General features: G+C 41.4%; 1 protein-coding gene across 3 annotated transcripts in view; it reads left to right on the top strand.

Annotated features, from left to right (window-relative positions):
• Nucleotides 1-15,690, top strand: part of LOC117251534 (neuropilin-2-like) — a 116,654-nt gene that overhangs the window by 35,107 nt on the left and 65,857 nt on the right. For all 3 annotated transcript variants that reach the window (XM_033617943.2, XM_033617945.2, XM_033617944.2), the window contains exons 4-6: nucleotides 7,914-8,141; nucleotides 11,597-11,752; nucleotides 11,855-12,024. In XM_033617943.2, coding sequence (XP_033473834.1) covers nucleotides 7,914-8,141; nucleotides 11,597-11,752; nucleotides 11,855-12,024 — 554 coding nt within the window. The remainder of the gene's footprint in view (nucleotides 1-7,913; nucleotides 8,142-11,596; nucleotides 11,753-11,854; nucleotides 12,025-15,690) is intronic.

The raw sequence follows: 15,690 nt of genomic DNA, 5'->3' as shown, positions 1-15,690 counted from the left end.
TGGGGAGAGAAAGACAGAGACAGAGAGACAGAGAGCGATTTGTGAATCAGTGAATTGATGTATGATTTTCTGAAGAAAACCAAACTAAAACATGAAACACTGTTACGGTATTTTCATGTGAGGCATTCAGATGAAGTCCATATGTTTACAGTTTTCTTACAGGAACAGTAGTTAGTGATTCATAATAAAGATTCAGTGCAACAAGTTTTAAAAGGTTTTTGTTAATCCAGAGCTGTTAAAATGTCTCATAAATGAGCATTCAGTTCCTTGAACTTAGATTAAAAACATCAACATATCCAGTGTTGGAGTTAAATGATTTTTACCACAACCATACACTAATTGATCAGCATAAAGCCTCTATTGGCAGGATGACTTTTTTTATGTGCCTTCGATATCTGTCTCAAACCACTGTTAAATAACAAATCAACTTTATGATGTGAAAATGTTTACGTTTAAGATTAGGCAAACATGGTTTGGGATAAAATAAGTAGTTGGTTAAGGTTATGGATCAAGCTTGGTCATGGAAAAGAAACCCACACTGACTTTCGGTATGAAACTGGAAGTGAAGAGCAGTCTACCATGTTAAAGTCTGACCTTTTGTTCATCCATCCATCCATCCTGACTTCTGCTCGGGGCCATTACAGGGCTCTGTCACTTACATGTGATCAAATGCTTTCTGGGGGCATTTTGCTAAAATGACGATTTCTGACATTTTTTGTGGTTGGACAGTCTGTATTTAGAGGGAGTCCTACCCAGGTTACCATCAGCTGCATAGTTCTCTGTTTGTGAGGTCAGCTTCTTTAAATGATAACTCTACTATATACTGGACTTCCTGTAGTTTGTCTGTGTAATTGTGTGTGTGATTGTGTGTGTGTGTGTATCCAGCCTTCCCTGGCAGTGATAATGGAGCCATTTGGAACATTCAAGCTGTTGCCATACTGCTAACAAGATCCTGTTATCCTGGAAGGTGCAACAGAACGTCTGGTTACGTGGGTGACTAGATTTGTGTGTATGTGTTTGTGTTTTACATACTGTATCGTCTCACAGTGAACTCCCTGAGTGTAGCTGCCTTTCCACCAAACACTTCTGGTATAAACCCATATGTAACCTGTACGGACGTGTACCTAAACCTTAGATTGGTTTTTGCTTTTCCACCACAAACAGTACTCATAAATGCAGATGGGGTTGTTAGATAGATAGATAGATAGATAGATAGATAGATAGATAGATAGACATAGAAATTTTTGAAAAAAAGCAAGGATAGAGGCACTTCAAAAGAATAGTTGTCAGGCACACTTGTGCTTTTTGTGATTTTGTCTTTTAGCTTTTTAAAAAATTTTGTAAAATTTTGCAATAACAGTTCTTTGGTTTTATATATCTATTTCCTTATCTGTGTTTCTTTTGAACATTAAAAAGGTGTAAAAATACAAGAACATTGTCTTTGGACAGGTAGTCAACTTTTGTATGTGATGTGTTTGAAAATTATCTTAAACCAAGCAGAAGTCATATTCACTCTGTTACACTTTCCTGCGTTGGTTGGGTTGATAATGGTTTTGCTTTTCTTCTCTATATTTGGGGTGGGGGGTGGATGGCCGGGGACGTTCTGCCACGATCCCTTCCTGTTGCTGGGGCCTGTGTTTTGGAGTAATGAGAGGGTTTGTGTGTGTGTGTGTATGTGTGTGTGTGTGTGTGTGTGTGTGTGTGTGTGTGTGTGCGTGCATGTTGGAGGAGATTGTCCTACACTCTCTGGGTGTCCTAATTACCGGACCCCTCAAAGATTAACAGTGTAATCAGTCTGGAAATGGCACACATACATTTACAGAGACTCATATCTACCACCACCTAAAACACAATACCATGAATGTGTCTCCTGTCTTCTTACAGTGACATTTGTTGGACATGTAGTGCACATATACAGCTTATAAATATGGACCTATAATGCACTGATGCAAACATGCACATGAACAAAGATTCTTGCACGCATGCTAGTAACCGACATCAAAATTAAGGGCTTGGGCAAACACAAAAAAATACTTGAAAACAAAAAGCACATGTACATGCTACACTTGTTTTTGTTTACAGCTTAGTCACTATGGATACTGTAGTAAAATTCCAGCCAGTAGGAACACAGCCGCCAGAATGTGGCGACCAATCAGCATTGACTGTCTAGGCAGTGTGCCCCCAGCTGTTATTGTGACCCAGAACTCTCCAGACACACACACACACACACACACACATATATGAATGCACTGATGCAGGCTGGACGGTTACTCACAAATGCAGGGCAGCTTGTAATGTCTGCACGCAAACGTTTCTCTCTCTCACACACACACACACACACACACACACACACACACATTTTACCTATTTTTGTCACTTAGAAGAGCATTTAATTGACTTAGATTAATGCCCTAGACATTAACCCTTACCTTAACTTTGCACGCCTTACCCCATCCCTTAACTTAACCATAACCAAAAAAGAAAACAATTTTAACCATAAATTTTACCTTGTGGGGGCTTTTGACATAAATTAGAAATGAGTCTTCATAGTGCCACTGTGTAAACAGATTTTTGTGAGATACACACACATACACACACACACTCCTGCGGCAATGTGATGTGGAAGCTATCGTGACAATCCTTCCAATAACTGCTGTTGTTTACATTCTACCAAATACCTTCAGGCACTTCCTCTCTGTTTCTGTCGGACTACCCATCAAGCCAGTTTATTACACTGTCTAACCAATCAGATTACTTGCTCCTCCTTCCTTTGGCTTCCACTGAGGAAAGTGGATCCAGATCGCACCCAGTGAGGAGCGAAAGTTTGCTCTGTGGTAGGGCTGATGTACTGTAACAAACAGCAGAGGTATGATTTACCTTAAAATGCACAACAGACCTAAAGGAAATATAATGTTTTATTGGTCTTAAGTGCAGAATAGTGTGCCTTTTTGAAACATCACTCAAATAGTGGCTTTGCTCAGATTGCTATTTATAAGTATTTTTTCAATGTACCGCCTACAGATGGGGCTTTTATAATGGAGAAATGTGATGGATGAATGAAGAATTTGGAGATGTCTTTTTTCTGTAAAAGATGTGTTTACATGGGTTGGTTTTTAAATATTAAAATAAAGCAGACTTGAGTTATGTCTTCCGAGATGTCAAACTCAAGAATAAATCTGAAAATATTTCCCTGATTTACATCATCAAAGTAATGCTGGGTTGGAGCTTTTAGCAAATTGCATTGGGATAGCTAAAGGGGTGGTTGTCTTGTGACAGTTTGATTTCATATGCCGGCGCTAATTTGGTTGAATAGGGAGTTTATTGTGAAGGGAAATCCCTGCTGTGATTCAGTGACAGAGGCTGAAATGTAATGTCAGAGGAGTTTCAGTGCCGCGAGCCTCCGACTTAAATGACGTTGAGGTGGAATCGAACCATACATGGAAAAACCAAGCTGTGGTTTTGAACTGTTGAGCTGTGTGTGGGCCTGCGGTCAGTTTGTGCATGTTGAGTCTCCTGTGCATGTGGACTGATGTGTGTGTGTGTGTGTGTGTGCGTGGTAGAGGGAAGGAGAGAATAATTGCGGGTTTGATCCGACTAATAGCCCATTGGCATGACAGACAGTTTGAATGAAAGTAGATGTCTGCATGCCAGCTTACCACACACACACAATTGCACACACACATTTATATAGGAAATAAAACTCACAGTTTAGATGAATGAAAGTGTTTGCATGCCAGCTTGCTACACAAACACACACACACAGACTCACACACACAGACAGAACTTATCCCGTCTCACCGAGATCAGTGAGCCATAAGCAAGAGTGCCAGATCTACCCAGCAACACACACACACGCACACTTCCTCTAACCTTACCCCATAGTGAAACACGTGTTTCTTTCACACTCATCCAATTCAAACAGATGGGAAGTGAGGAGAAAAGAATAGGAAATGAGACAGTGGGAGGGAAGGGAATGATGGAGCTGTGGAAGATGAAAAGATGCATGGGACGACTGTTAAAAAAAGAACAGCAGGAGAGAAGAGAGTAAGAAAGATCAGAAGAGAAAAGCAGAGAAGTGGGGGATACACGATTTTAAAAAGGAAGGAGAAATGAATGAGGAGAGAAGTTGAGCGGAACGAAAGTTACAGAAAACAGACAGATGTACGTCAATTTAGTACAGAGGGGACTACAAGCAGTGTTGAATATTTTAAACACATTTCCAGTATAGTCTTTTTGGATTTGAGTATACTTGAAAAATAGCAAGGAGGAGGGACAAGGTGGAGACGGGCCTGAGAGAGAATGTGGAGAAGGGACAGACAGGAGAAAGGAGGGCACAAGTGTTTTTGCGATGTTCATGAACATGAAGTAATGAGAAGGGAATAAAATTGCTGTCGGCAACAGAACTGGTCAGGCGTTCACTCTACACACACACACACACACATACACACACACACACACATGCTCATAGTCACGCAGACCGGCGCTATCCAGCAACTGACTCTGCAGGGGGGCCAGACGCAAGGGGAACCCCGTGAGAGACTGTGTGTGTGTGTGTGTGAGTGTGTGTGTGAGTGTGTTTGCTTGTATCAGAGGTCACGTACACGAGGGAGAAGGTCACAATAACAAGCAAATCAGACTGGAAAGTGGGACAGAAAAAGACACAAACTGGGATATATCAAGACAATCTGTGTTAACTAAAAATAGATGGTTGCAGTGGAAAACGGATGATCCAGTACCATCAGGATTTCACGATGTTGCACTTGCAACAATTAACGCAAATTGAGCCAATCCCCCTTGAATTCCACCTTCTTTGTCTTTGAATTCTTTCTCCAATCACCACAACATTACTGAAAATGTGACTATTTAAAAGGGGTAAAATCTAATTTCATTATAGAGCTACACACAGCCTATTAATTCACTCAACCCCTCTCCCACTGTTTATCATGAGACTACCACTGCAGGACCGGAGCTCTGTGCACACAGTGACACGGCTAACTGTTAGCATCACAAAGCTAATGTTACCCAACAAGACTGTTGTATGTTACTGTTGTGGCAGGGCTTCTGCCCAAGCGAAAAATATGACGAGTAGGGATGCGATCATGTTGTGCTGTTTAAGCTCTTCCTAACAAGGCAGAGACAACAGAAGGAGAGCATCTCAAGGGGACAGTACCTCAGCGCTGCATCAAACGAATCCTGGAGGGACTGATGATCACATTGAGTGCATTTACATGGACATTTAATAACACATAACCTGGTTATGATTATTTCGGATATGGTGTTTACATAAGCCCAGAGAAAACAGATTCTTCATACACTGTGTACTTGAAAAATAGCCTTCTACCTTCTACTTTTGCTGTAGCCATTGTCTTGTGCTTCTGTCACTTCACTTGGCTAGAGCCATGCCTGCGCAGGTAGTCAGCAGCAATCTTTCAGGGTACTTCAGGTGGCATCTTCGGGTATTATCCTAGTTTCTGATAACAGGATGTGGTGTTTAAATGCTCAAACACATAAACGAGATACTCATTATCATTAACCATTTTCCTAGACAGCTGCCATACAAAATCAGTGATATTTCAGAAGGAAGTTAAGATGATTTAAAGGTTAAGTGTGAAGGATTTAGAAGAATCTTTTGGCAGAAATTGTGTGTAATATTCATTTCCATGTTTTCATTACTTTCTAATCACCTCAAAATAAGAATTGCCATTTTTACCTACATACGGAGCAGGTCTTCTCCCATGGAGTCCGCCATGTTGTTCTTCAGTACGCTAGCCCAGAAAGGATTTACCAAACACTGACTCTAGATGGGGCCAGTCGCGTTTTTGCATTTTGGGTGTTTCGCATTAGCGCCAGTCTCCTACACACTTGTCACATAGGAGTAGTTTGAATTCTGCAACCTCACCACTAGATGCCACTAAATGCTACAGACTAGACCTTCAAAATAAAAGAAAAGGAAAAGTGGAGACAAGGAAATAAAAATTAAAATCCCTGGTTACATCCACAAAAGTTTGTTTAATCCTGAATCTTTTTTTTTTTTTTTTTTTTTTTTAAAAAAAGGACCACGTCTCACACAGACATATTCAGATATTCTGTCTGCCTCTGACAGTATCTCTTAGCCTGCTAACTGACAGACTGGCTGAGTCCGTACTTATACTGGTGTAACAACCTAGTTTCCAAAGAGATCTCTGGCAAAACTAGCCATTTAGTTGTGGACCAATTTCATTATTGACAGAGCTCAAAGCCCAGTAAATGCTACATAAGTCAGAAGAAGATGGATTAAAAGCCTAAACACACACTTTGGGTTGCAGTTAAGAGCATAAAGTGGAAGCTGTAAGCAGCCAATGTAGACAGCTGAATTGATCAAAATCGATGCGCATCTGGGCTGAAACACATCCGATGTAGACAGTTTGTTACATATAACTGTACATGAACACACTCACACATATTTTAATGTAGTCTGCATGCCAGAATACACACACACTCTCTTAATGTGTTCTTACTCCCTGTCTCTTCATTTACTCATGCAAGCACGCAAGCACAATAGCAGACACCCAAACAGACTGGAGAGAAATGGGTTACAATAAGAGGCTTAGACAGTATGTGTGTGTGTGTGTGTGTGTGTGTGTGTGTGTGTGTGGGTGTTTGGTCATACATGGCTGGGTGGACTGAAATAATGGTCCAGTTGGTGCGACCACATCCCACTCCATAACGTATGTGTGTGTCTGTGAGTATTAATAGAGAGGGTATTACAGTCATTCAGAAATGAAGAGCCCCAGATTACCCCCAGATCACCATGTGCATGTGTGTGTGTGTGTGTGTACGTATGATGATATCTAAAGCTTCTCATAACTGTTAGACCACCCAACCATGATACTATCAACAGATGCTACATTCATCTTTCTCACTCTTATTTTTCTGTTTACATCTTTTTCCCTTACATATCTTCATTTTTTCTCTTTATTTCTCCCTCCTCACTCAGTTTTATTTCCCACTGGTTTTCCTCTTCTCTTTCTCTGTTATTATTTGTTTCCTTTTGTCTCACTTGAATTCCTCAATCTCTTTGTTAATACTCACAGAGCAATGGGGTTTTAGGGTTGAGGTTGCCCCTGCATTTTTCCCAAGAGCTGATAGTCACACAACATCTTGCCCAAGTGCACTTTAAACACACAAGCAGATGCATTTTTCCTGTAATGGACACATGAACTTGGGCTTTCTGGCACTCAGTCCTCTTAAGTGTTGCTCTCTCACTCATTCTTTGCTGTATCTCTGTCTTTACAGGCGACACAGTGTAAAAAGGTTACTGTTTTACTACTTTAAAAGCCTGCTGGTTAAAATGTATGTTACATTTTTTTCTGGAGCTGGTGCACCTGAATCAGCTGCATATCATTTAATCTAATTCCCTACATGGCCATTTTGAAGTTACATCACTCTTGGGTAGGATTTCTACCCACAAGAGTCACATCTACATAAAACTACCATTACCTCAGCACACAAGTTAAGACTTCTGCAGAACTAAATGTGCTCTAAATACCGGATATTCATCTTCTATATGTTTTCCAACAATCACATTAACTGCATAATATACATAATGTGGAGTCTGAGTTAATCTCACATAACCAGACTTCTATCTGGTCAATAAAGATGAGATAGCTGTAGTGGGAGTTATGAAACTGTGAGGCAGGTATTCAGTTTGTAAGCAAACAGCACCTCTGAGTGTCAGCCCAGAATAATATCATTAGTCTGAGGTAATCACACGGAGTCCATGCCCTTTTCTAAGTATATTTTGTGCTAGCATGTTTCATTTTTCAGATAAAGTCACGTCTAATGAGTTACACCCACCTCAAACTGCTATAAACATATGTTTTCTATCTAATATACATCTTAATACAAATGTTGTGTCTGTGTCTTCATTCCAGGTTCAGACTGTTCTCGTAACTTCACCAGTCCCTCGGGTCTCATTGAGTCCCCAGGCTTCCCTGACAAATACCCCCACAACCTGGAGTGCTCCTTCATCATCATTGTCCCACCCAGCATGGACGTGACCCTCACCTTCCTCACCTTTGACCTGGAGAACGACCCCCTGCCAGGTGGAGATGGAGACTGCAAGTACGACTGGCTGGAAGTGTGGGACGGGCTCCCAGGAGGTGAGACATTGATCAATTGGATGTGTTTAAGATTCGTGATGATCATCTGTTAACAGCAGTGATGTTGTTTTTGCTGCTGATGATCTTGATGGAGATGTTCAATGATAATTCAACCATTTCATGAGTCAATACACAGAGCAAAGTTAAAATGGTGCGAATTCTGCCCTGCCTACATCATTATTGACTGAGGTGGAGTAGCAACTATTTTAGTAGATATGCGTTGGTAGATGAAAGCTAAGCTTACAGGCAGGATGTTGGCTCCTGCTGTGGAGAAACAACACAATGTTTCAAGGGGAAAATAAAATAGGAGTTGCTGAGAGGAGGGAGAAAAGAGGGGAGGTGAGAGGAGGAACGTTAGAGGGTTAGGATATTTCTGGTCTAGCTGCTAGAAGGACTGTAAGAGTTTAGAAGGACGAATCTAAGGCATGAAGACCTTGGATCTAGTTTCAAGAGATGGAAGAGGTAGAGAGAAAAAGAAGAGCATAAATAAAGGCCAGAAGACCTCTGGTCTGCCTTCAAGAGAAGAATGGGAGAAAAGAGAAATAGGAGGATTTGAAGGGAGTTCAGAAAGTGGGAATGGAAGAAGAAGAAAGAGTCGTGTTGGAAAATAAATCTTTTCTGTAGTATTTTATACTGCTCTATTTTAGTTTGTATTTTATGTGTAATACTTCTTAGTTCTATGCCACTGTTTTTAGTTTTTACAAATTAAAAAATTTGGATGGAGACATTCTTAATTGCTTAAATCCAGAATCTTGTAAGGTAATTAGAAATTATCCAGCAAAGACTGAACAGCATCAGTAGCAAAGGAGAGCAAACACTGGTGCTCTTGTTCTTATGAATAACTTTGCTGTAAATATGAATTTAGCCTGAGGAGGGATGAAAAGTCAGAGAGATGGTAGACAGAAAAGAGGGCAGTTAAAACAAGAACAGGAAAAAAGCCACAACATCTTTACGCCTTCTTTTCAGGGAATTAGATAGAAGGCAAGAGAGGTTAGGTAAAGTTGAAAGTAAAAGAGAAATGAAGATGACCAGAAGGGCAAGAAGTGAGGGATGAAAGAAAAAGAGAAGATAAAAGGCCTCTGTTCTGAGTGATGGACAGAGACGACAAGAGGGATAGCAGGATGAGAGGACAGGAAGCAAAGTGAACTGAAGTGGGAGGAGGTTGAAAGGGAAGGGGATACACGGGATGAGATTCAGAGGTGAAGGACTTGTTGAAGTGCAGAGTCCTAAACAGGAATACAGGACAAAAAAAAAGACAAACCAGGAAAGGGAATGACCATGTTTGTTTCATGTAAGATTAAAATGCGTCAAAGGAAGGGAAGAAAGGTTGAAAAAGGAAGCACCGGCTTAAAAATCTATGCATTCATCTATTTATTCAAAGGAAAGAGAGAAGAGGAACAGATGATAAACAGCCAGAGAGGTCAGGTCTTAACATGATTGGAGCGAGTGTAAGAATTTGCTGAAGTATAATGAGAGAAAAAGGGCAGGTTGAGGCAAGTAAAGTTACGTAGGGTAGGTTGAGGCAAGTTAAGTAAAGTAGGGCAGGTTGGGGCAAGTAAAGTGAAGTAGGGTAGGTTGAGGCAATTAAAGTTACATAGGGTAGGTTGAGGCAAGTAAAGTAAAGTAGGACAGGCTGAGGCAAGTTAATTTACGTAGGGTAGGTTGAGGCAAGTAAAGTAAAGTAGGGCAGGCTGAGGCAAGTTAATTTACGTAGGGTAGGTTGAGGCAAGTAAAGTTACATAGGGCAGGTTGAGGCAAGTAAAGTAAAGTAGGGCAGGTTGAGGCAAGGAAAGTAAAGTAGGGTAGGTTGAGGCAAGTAAAGTAAAGTAGGGTAGGCTGAGTCAAGTAAAGTCACGTAGGGTAGGTTGAGGCAAGTAAAGTAAAGTAGGGCAGGTTGAGGCAAGTTAAGTTACGTAGGGCAGGTTAAGGCAAGTAAATTATGTCGATTAGGTTGAGGCAAATAGGGTTTCGTAAGTTAGGTTGAGGCAAGTAAAGTAACGTAGGGTTGGTTGAGGCAAGTACAGTTATGTAGGTTAGGTTGAGGCACGGTTTAAAACACTGGTCACCTGTGGCAAAGTCCTGTGTTGTTTAACCCATCCACCACCCCAACCTGCCTCTTTACAGGGACTTTCTGTCTTTATACTACTTGTAAATACTCTACTTCTAAATAGTATTCTTAATGCTATTAGTTTTGTCAGGGCATAGGCTAGGTGATCACAGCCTTCCAGATCACGGAAGGTAGCATTACTTTTTGTAGGTCAACATACAAATAGCCTGGACATGTTGGGTATGTTTGCGTTTTGTGACAGAGGGAACTCAACTGCTTGTTCATTCCCATCCATTCATAAAGGAGGTAATTCATGCACATACGACATTATGATGCCATTAAGGGGAGGGCAATGTGTGTGTGTGTTACCACATACTGTATCTGTTTGCCGGGGTCAGGCAAAGGACAAATGTGCCTTCTGTCAAGTTTATGCGCTGCTGAAATTAAATTCATAAACACAGTGGGAGAAAGAGAAATGAGACCATTTTTGCCTGTAAGCTAGAAATATTAAATATTAAATCCTCAAGAAAAAAATTTCAATTTGTTGGACCAGAATTTTATGCAAACACGGGTCATTTATTTATAGAAATCATCTCGGTTGATCAGAGATTCTCTCTCTTCTTTTCGACTGTCTTCTCTTTTCTTTTTTCCCTTTTCCCCCTCACCACCATCAAGAAAAGAGTTATTACCGTTATTTGCTCAAGAGCCCTATTTCAAATATCCACCCATTCCAAAAGGAAGGGAAAAAAATCAATAGCACTGATCGATTGGTGGCTATTTTCTTCCTCTTCCTCCTCCACAAGCCTCCTGGTGTGTGTACAGTATCTGTGTGTGTAAGAGAGAAGTCAGGGAGTAGCAGGATGAATCTACTATCTGTGCTCCCACCCCTTTACACACACACTCACACACACACCAGCACACTCGAGGGCTCTAAATCACACTCATCTGTTTGTGTTGACATACACAAGTTGTGGTATTAGAGAAGAGGACAGTAGAGGAATCACTTAGATCCTTGGATTTACACACACACACACATATATATAGCATATATATAGTACACATTGTAAAAGCATGTCCATTCCAGAGATAGAGTTGATAGATGAGGGGAAGAGAGGCGATGACACGAGAGGGTGGAGTGATGAGATGTCAGTGGAGGAGGGAGTGATGGAGATGATGGAAGAAAGGAAAAAACAATGCAAGTAGCAGGATAGAGACAAACAAACATGAGGATTAAGGGGATTGATAAAGGAATGGAAAATTAATCAATCATATTGACACCTGGATGAGTGAGATTCTGGTAACATCTTGTGTAACCAGCACAGTCACACAAATACCCCAGCAAACGATGACATATAGAAGAATTTCAGCAGACTGATGGCTAATCCACTACTTCTTGTCTGATCAACAGTGGGCCCTCTGATTGGTCGATACTGTGGGACCAGGGTGCCTCCTGAGATCCAGTCCTCTACTGGGATTCTCTCTCTGTCCTTCCACACTGACATGGCTGTGGCTAAAGATGGCTTCTCCGCTCGATACAACATGACGCACAAGGAAGTCATTGAGAGTAAGTTTGATTTAATACTGCGTTTTCTTACTTTTAAATGAAATCAATGATAAAATATGGGTGTTAATCTCTTCCTTTCCTTTTCCTGCCCCCCCCTTGTAGCTTTCCACTGCAGTAATGCATTTGGTATGGAGTCAGGAAAGATCACAGACGACCAGATCTCAGCCTCGTCGAGCTTTTATGATGACCACTGGCTGCCACGACAGGCCCGACTCAATTACCATCACAATGGATGGACGCCCAACGAAGACAGCAACAGGGAGTACATACAGGTACGAGTTGTCAAGAAACCTGGAGCTGTGGTGCAAACAGAAGAATTTAGGGATTCCCCAAACTTACATTTAAAATGACTCTATCCACAGATGGTCTTTTGGATTTATTTGGTGAGGGTGCCATAGTCACATCAAGGCTTTATAGCTATGAATCACTGATACTTACAGTTGCTCACAAATGCGTCATGGCTTCACAAATCCTAAACTAAAACTAACAAACAGATGTTCATGTAAAAAGTTTAACTGATGTTTTCATCTTTGTTAAATGTGAACTCTCACCTAGTGCTCAGTAGGTGAGGTAAACCCATCTACTGGAAATCCTGTTTCCATACAACTAATTTGCAACAGTAATACATTTTAAAGGAATGCTTCGCCCTCAAAATGACCATTTATATATCAATCACTCCCCCTGTGTTACTATGAATTAGTGCAGAGAACTTTAGTTTTCTTACATGCCTCCATTGTGAATTAAGAATTCAGAAACTGAGATTTAGTATTTGATGAACTGGAGGAAATGGGGGGCACTTTTAACAACATACTTTATCAAAACATCTTTTATAAACTCTCATACAATTCTTACAGTGTAATCCAAGTCTTATTTATCCAGTCATATGCTCAGTACTTCCCAAACACCTGCATTTTTACCAAAACCTTACTCTTTAAAACACCTCTGCATAAACAGTCTCACGCAGGGACAATTAGCGCATCTGGGCAAATGCCTGTGTTTGAAATGCACAAGCAAAGGTCAAGTGCATGCACTGTGTTAGAGAAAATGCATATGTTTGAGAGGACAGGAGGATCAAGAATGTTCTTTTTCGTATTTTTTATTCACTGAGGAAGCATACGAGAAATATAAAGCTTTTTTTTTTTCACAGATTCAACATAACACGAGTTGAGAAATTGATGTACAAAGAACATTTTGTGGGTGAAGTGTTCCTGTAAGGGGATGTAGTGCCGACTGGATTACATTTTCTATTGACAAAAAAGGAAATGTTGTTAATTAATGCCTCCGGCAAGTCAGAGAAATGTTCATGCTGACAGTATTAGTGGAAAACTATTGAGTAGTATATAAAAAAGACCATTTCTAGGAGACAAGATTGGGTACTGTGGTGCAACATCAAAAGTAGACTGTAAAAGATTTGGTGGGTTTCTTATTTTTCACCAGGATGTGGCACAGATCCTGATCCTGAAATACAGAATCTTATTCTTGAAAAAGTTTACTCTACCTAGTGTAAAAACAGATTGCACTCCCATTTTAATAGCATCTTTTTTTCTCGCGTCGACATGTCACACATAATAACTCCGCCACGGCTATATTTGTGTCAGCGTACATGTGTGTGCAGGAGAGAGAGCGAGAGAGCGAGCGAGAGAGAGCGAGTGGGAGGTGTGGTGATATCAAGGTTTAGCAGCTAGATGCCTGGGTAAGGCATTGTTTCCCGTATTTTATCACAGTGCCAACTTCCTGCCATCCCTGTGCCAAGCGTGAGTTATGAGGCTGTCTGGGTGAGAGGGGAAAGGGAGTGTGAGGTTCACTCACCCCTCCGACAGAAATGAATTCAAACCAGCCTGCGAGACGCTCTTCACTGAGTCACCTTCTGTAAACAACAGATTATCTTGTTGGGTGTCACCTTCCTGTAGCCTTGCAAAGACTGCACACAGGTTTGCTTTACTCATTGTTGGGAAGCTTTTTTTGAAACAGGCATAATCTCAGGCATGATTTCCCTTCATTAAGATATCAGTTTGAGTCCTCCCTATGCCCAGTGCCACATGCAGTCATCTCTCTAAAAGCAAGTTTCGAGAGCCAGAAACTCTCATCATCGCCTGAATTGTTTCTCATAGTTTGCCAACTGGTACGGCTGCCAGCTGCATGAGTCTCAGTTTTCCTGACTAAAATCTTGCAGCACAATCACACCACAGCAAAAAAGCTTGTGAGAGTTAGTCTTGCTCTGTGCAGCAGCATATTCCATCCTCCCCAAACCCTGTGATTAGACAACCCAAGATGTGCTGCTTCTAAGAAATGATCAAAAAACCATTCCGTTAACAGTAACAGGGCCAGCGAGGGATCAGTGTTTTGCTCAAAGAGACAAGAACCAGGCGAGCACTCTGTCTGTTAATTTTTAGGAACAATGACACAATTGCAGATAGCCACAGACAGATGTGGAATAGAGAAGCAGTAGTTCTGATTGTCAGAGCTCCACTGAGAGCTCCAAAGTCTGGGCCAGCAAACACAGGAAGGGACTGTGGCCAACAGGCAGCGTGAGGCCAAGGACCCATCAGTCTCTCACTTCCTTCCTGTTTCACCTCAGCTGCAGCTGACAGCTCACTCTCTCTGGTGCATCTCTCAAAATTAGCTGACATTAAAGAATTTGCTCGACAAGAATGGCTTGAAAGAATCTCCATATTTTTTTTCATGGACTTCTTTTTTGTCCCCTGACAGTCAGACTATACATATAATCTCCCTGTTTCATGAAAAGACCTGTGATTTAGATTTTATTGTTCTTGACATCAAGTCTTTGGCTGGAAAAGGAACCTTCTACTCCTCGAACGTTGTCTTTCTGTCTCTCTCTGCTCACCAGTGTTGTGGTGGGGTCGCTGCGTTCCACAGAGGCTCTCAGCTGTTCACTTGCGTTAGCACCTAGCTGAGAGCAAGGCCCCTGCATCTGTGTGTGTACATAGGTGTGTGCGTGTGTGTGCGCACGCAACCTCCTGGCTTGACAAGCAGCTGTCATAAATGCCAACATGCCTCTCCTTCTTGCATCTCACACCCCATGGTCTCTTATAACTGAGTGTGTGCGCGTGTGTTCATGCATGTCTATGTGAGTGTGTGTTTGTTGATTTGTGTGCCCATGCAGCTCAGGCATGTGCGCTTCACTATGTTGGCTCAAGGGCCACGTGTGTGGTTTAAATCTCTCTCTAGGGCACTTTCTCTGATTTAGCTACGCTGTTTTTCTATTCTATTCTATTCTATTCTATTCTGTTCTATAGCTTCTTTGCATATGACATCATACTGATTAGTACGCTGTCCAGATGAAGGGCGGGCAACTGGAGGCAAAGACTACCATCGCTGCACAAATGCTTACAATATGCGCTTTTAATGGCTGTTCCAATTGATCAAATTAGGAAAAAACAAAGGCCATTTTATGTCCTGGAAACAGTAGGACATGAAGGGGAAAACCTCACTGAAAACAGCTGCAGCTGTGGATCAAAAACCCCAGTCTTTATTCGAGAGTAGCGGAGTCACCTAATTTCGAACATTAATGTTGAAGCATTGTGGTAAACATGCCTCGAGTTGGATACAGTTACAACGTGCTGTGACAACTTCTCCGTGTTTTTAGCCACACCCTGGATTTTTGGAGTTACGTGAGACCTCTGGTAACGGTTGACCAAGTAGAAAATAGCAGCTAAAGTTAACTAATGTTACCTAGTCACATTAGCCTCACAGTGATGCATCCATATACAGAGTTAAGATATAAAAGTTAAAAAGGACCTTACCACATTTACTCACCCGGCCAAAAACAAGATAGCAGTCGTTTCAGTTGTGTACCCAACCGCACACAAAATAGTTATAGTCCACTAGACTCTTGTATGCTGTCATCAGCTCGCCGTGTAACATTAGTAAAAGTAGGAGGTCTGGAAGATGAGGTCATTTTTAATGACAGTTGTGTC

The sequence above is a fragment of the Epinephelus lanceolatus genome, chromosome 14 (assembly GCF_041903045.1).
Source record: "Epinephelus lanceolatus isolate andai-2023 chromosome 14, ASM4190304v1, whole genome shotgun sequence".
Taxonomy (NCBI): Eukaryota; Metazoa; Chordata; class Actinopteri; order Perciformes; family Serranidae; genus Epinephelus; species Epinephelus lanceolatus.
Note: the sequence above shows the minus strand (reverse complement) of the source record. Positions and strands in the feature narration are given on the sequence as shown.